At 47.1% G+C, this 4791-nt stretch overlaps 1 protein-coding gene across 5 annotated transcripts in view; it reads left to right on the top strand.

Moving 5' to 3' along the window:
* Window positions 1-4791, top strand: part of LOC101863214 (serine/threonine-protein kinase par-1) — a 73424-nt gene that overhangs the window by 33079 nt on the left and 35554 nt on the right. Inside the window, exon 1 of one of the 5 annotated variants that reach the window (XM_013087297.2) lies at window positions 150-2409. The exons of 3 other annotated variants lie outside the window; for them this stretch is intronic. In XM_013087297.2, coding sequence (XP_012942751.1) covers window positions 2365-2409 — 45 coding nt within the window. In that variant the 5' untranslated portion in view covers window positions 150-2364. One more of the 5 variants, XM_013087296.2, reaches the window with a different exon arrangement.

Raw genomic sequence — 4791 nt, 5'->3', positions numbered from 1 at the left:
CACACACACACACACACCTACCTACCTATACCATGACGCACCCACTCACTCACTCATACACGCGGGCACGCGCGCACACACACACACGTACACACACACACACGTACACACACACACACACACACACACACACAACATCTCTCTCTCTGTCTCTCTCTCTCCCTCTCTCTTTCTTTTTCTCTCTCCCTCTCTCTTTCTTTGTAGCAGACGCAACCCACATTATGCGAATTAATCGTGCTCTGAGCCGCTTCATCACTCACACGACATTACCCTCTCTCCCCATACGGTACATCCCTCAAAACGCGCGGATCTGTGAGATGTAACCTAGGCAGGTAAGCGCGCAGCTCTTGCGAGACTTGTGTGAAAATGAATGTCGAACATTTCCCAGTTGTCAGCTCTAAATCGCTGGCTCTCGGGGCTGATAAAGGGAGAGTGGCCGACTAGGTGAGGGAGGGAGGGAGGGACGGAGGGCTTGTTGCCCTTTTCCTCAACTGAGCAAGGGAGCTGGGCGAGGATCCATTTCCCGGTAGACCGGATTTCGTAGCGCCCGATTTCTCTAGTGGTGAACTTTTTGAACCGAGAACGCGCACACTGTCGTGTGGGGAAAATACTCCTGAACCCTAGATCCGATTCGTTGGAAGTACTAAGCCATTGTCATCCACATACGGCAGGGATTAGGTGCTATCGACTCTAGTCAAGGGTATATTGTATTCAAGGGAATATTATTGTAATGAAATATCTCTCCTCGCTTGTATATTAATGTGACGTCGTGTTTCTCTTTGCCGTCTCTTTTAACGCTACGCTTTATCACAAAGCCAGTGAGACCAGTTGAACACGGAGGAGTACCTTTCTGTTCTGCCGTCAGTAGCTCTAATAATGTGTTTTATGAACCAGTTTTTAAGTTCGGGTCACCACCCACCAGTGCCACCAATCCGTGCACCAGTAATCCCTTTTGTCGAACATAACCGGTTAACCGGATTTTGTGTAACCGAACTTTTTGAAAATTTCGGATTATTCCCCCCCATCCTTCACCACTGAGCAGACCACCACCTACCTCCTCCTCCTCCTCGTCCCGCTGTGTACATGTAAACTGTGGCAACTAGTTTAGGCCTGGGTAGATAACACTGGGCCTCACTCAGCCCCCCAGAACGGCGGTCTGTCAGCCGACCAGCTAGCAGCAAGGATTGTGGTTTCCTCTCCCCCTGAACCACCGATCGTGCGTGAGAGCCAGCGCTCTTGTCGAGTAGATCTAATGCCGTAAAGCTGGGGGAAAACATAGCTCTTGGGAGGAGCAGAGAGAGCAGTAGAGCAGTGCACGCTTCATTATTCAGACTAGGTAGTGAGCGACCTAGTGCTGGCCTGCTCACTTTGTAACTGGGGAGTCGAACCGACGCAGCTAGCAGCGCTCCCGCCCGTGCAACAAGTGGATAAGTGCTCGTTTCCTGCCCATGGGGGAAAGGCTGGCTGGCAGGCCCGAGGAAGGCCTTGTATTTGTTACATCTCTCCCCTCCTTCAGGACTCGAGACTAGAGGCTAATGAGGTCGTATCTTGCACTGGCCACACGTTCGCCCCTCTCCGCCTACGTGATGTGTTTTGGCTGATTTTCGAACAGGGATTTATTGAATACAAGGAGACGTGACAAAAAGATTCTGTTTTTGTTGTTGGTGTTTTTTGTTTTTTCCTAAACTGTTGAATGTACTTGTGCGTCGCTTTCTGTTGGAGAGTGTTGCGACGGGCGTAGTAATTGGTAGACCGTCGTAGTATAAATTCGTTTCGTAGCTTATTTCATGCGGTAGGCAGGTGCAGGTTGGATTTGTTTTGCTCTCTTCACAACCACCACACAGCAAGGATGGACACAATAGACAAACTTTACGGAGGAAGATAACGATTCTACAGAGGATAATATAGCTAATTAGTATGTATTTCTTTTTAAAATTGCGCCATTTCAGACGATTTTTCACCCCCGTTTATTTAATTTGATCTTCAGTTTACGGATTGCGACATTCTGCCATCGACCAAGTGTCATCGAGTCCGATTCTGTTTGCCTGGTGTTGTGAAACTAACCTCACATTTGATTGAAATTGATAGAGCAGAGAAAGGACGACACAGAAAGATATAGGGAGAGGGGGGTCTAGTGCGTGTGGTGCGCTTTTGGCTGCCGGGCGGGGAGCGCGTGGGGTGGCGTTTATGTCTGTGGTAGCCTCGGCGCTGTACTGTGCGGTACTGTAGCCACATTCTACATTCTGCTCCTGCAAGACGAGTGTTTTACTCGATTTGCGACTGTTCCTGGCTGGATTTCCCGGTCTGTGATCTAGGTGTGAAGGACGTGGCCAGTCTTGGGTGCCATCACAGAGCCAGAGGGCGATGGTCTCCACAGTGTGCCCCCAGACGTCAGCTGGAGAAGGAACGGTACTTGATGCTGCTGGGCGAGGGGTGGGTGACCACTGGTCGCCCACTTCCTCCTCACCTCTCCCTCTCTACTCTACTGATTCACCCGTCTCACGTGTGCTAGTGTTCTGACACTGACGTGTTTTTTGTTGTTGTGTAATTTGTCGTTGTTGCCGTTTTGTTTTTGTTTTGTGTGTCGTATTTTTGTGGTATTTCGTTACCAACATTGTATGTGTGTGTGTGTGTGTGTGTGTGTGTGTGTGTGTGTTTGTGTTTGTTTGTGTGTGTGTGTGTGTGTGTGTGCGCGTGTGCGTGTGTTTAGGTATGTTCTCTGACCATACAGCTAAAACGGATTATATTCAAGGCGATCGTGTGAGTTTGTGACTTTGTTCTGAATTCTGGACGATTGGGCAGTTCCACAACATACGACGGTGGAATATTTTGCCTGGGATATTTTTGCGTCTTCCTCTCTCGACCGTGTCCAAGTCGCAAAGTACAAAGTAGAGAATGGTCTCCGACAAGGTTATACACGTTTGTCTTTCGTCACATTTGGTTGTATTCTTGTGCCTTGAGTATGTGCGTCCTGTCTCTTGTTTACATGTAGATGGTCTCCGGGTCCTTTGATGTGGTTTGCTTTTTTTTTGTTTCGTAGTAAACATCTCTATTGATCTTTTTATCGTTCTTCCCGTACTTCTTTGTATGTTACTTTCTAGCAACAGCTTTAATCTTCAGCACTTGTGTGAACTATTTGTGTTGCAAGTGCCGCAAAACTCTTACTGAAGAAACCACCAAAGTCTTTGTTTACCTTTTCCCCCTCTCTCGTGTCTCCGCCCAGTTAGTTATCGTTGGCTCGGCGTGCACGATGACGTCAGGGAATTTAGGGTCGGCCGGTTGTCAAGTCAAGGCTATGACTTGTATGAGTGATAAGGTTGGGTAAGGTGGTCGGGACAGGTGGGGCTGGTTGAACGTGCGCGCCTTGGACTTTGGTGTAGCAGTTCGCCGTCGCACACAGAAAAATCCGAGTTCGGTTCTTATGTAGATGGAGAATATTTTTGTCGAGTTTGTTGATGTTGGAAAAAAACATGAGTTCGATTCTTATGTAGATGGATAATTATTTTGTCGAGGTTTTTTTTCTTCTCTTTTCTGCCAGGATGTTGTATCACGCTCAACCCAGTCGGCACTGATATGACCTTATACTTATTGTGTTGCAAGTGCCGTAAAACATTTACTAAAACAATAAAACGCTCAACCCTGGTTGGCCCTGAACGGCAGGGTCGAAGCCCGCCTCCTAAATGATCTAAATTGTGTCAATGGGGGCGTAAAAAGACATATCTACTTATTATTCTTTAAAAGATAAGGTTGAATGAACGTTTCCCTTTCCTTGTGTAAGGCTAACAACCCTTTACCGTGTTTTATTTTCTTTAGGGTGGTTGGCCAAGAGATTGGCTCTTTCCTATCGTAGACGGACAAGGACATTAACCTCAGAGGTCTCGCCTCGTAGATAACCTGTTATTATTGTTAATTTTATGGAGGGGCGTTTAACCCATACGCTTATACTTACAAGTTTTTAATTAAAAGCTGTTTTTGTGCAGTCTCGCTCGGTCCTCCACATCGCTTTGCTTGCTCTCAGCTGGATCTACACATAATTATGTGTCTACATGTGTGCAGGAGTGGTGATAGGCGCTCTTGTCAAGAAAGTTTCCTTATACGGGGTGCCCACTATGGCTGGATCGGGCCGATCGCCCGACTCGATCGCCTGAAACTGAAAACAAACACGTTTGTTTTTGAGGCGATCGAGTCGGGCGATCGGCCGATCCCATCCGTAGTGGGCACCCCGTATTAATTGTGTTACCGCTCTTCTGTTTCTGGTGAAATTTTGTCGCAGCGTTGTTAGGTCGGCTTGTCGTAAGACCTGCCGCCCTTATTTCATTCTCGGCGACACACACACACACACACACACGCACTCACACACACACACGCACACACACACGCACACACACACACACACACACACACACACACACACAGACACATACATACATTCTGTTCTCGTACTGACTAGCTGTAACTACAGTCCGCAGCACAATTTATATTTATGTATAATGTCATCACTTTTCCATTTTGTCCGGTTTATAAATGCAGTTGAAATTGTCCATGGCAACTACCGTCTAGGAGGAAAAGTGGTTGTTTTAGACAGGCTGTCGTCTTTGGGCAGTGTCATTATAGATTTTAGAGGGGAAAAAAACTCACTGCTGGTTATTCTGGGGACTTTCTAAATTAATGCAACGTATTCTGAAGCGAAAAAAGTAACAACATCAAAAACAACGTCCATTTTTAAACAAAACAAAATCCGTACTTCCACTTCCTCAAGGACGTCTCTCTACTTAATGTACTCGCCCCCCC

Source organism: Aplysia californica, unplaced genomic scaffold (genome assembly GCF_000002075.1).
Source record: "Aplysia californica isolate F4 #8 unplaced genomic scaffold, AplCal3.0 scaffold00570, whole genome shotgun sequence".
Lineage (NCBI taxonomy): Eukaryota > Metazoa > Mollusca > Gastropoda > Aplysiida > Aplysiidae > Aplysia > Aplysia californica.
The sequence above is the reverse complement of the archived record's forward strand: the minus strand, read 5'-3'. Positions and strand labels throughout refer to the sequence as shown.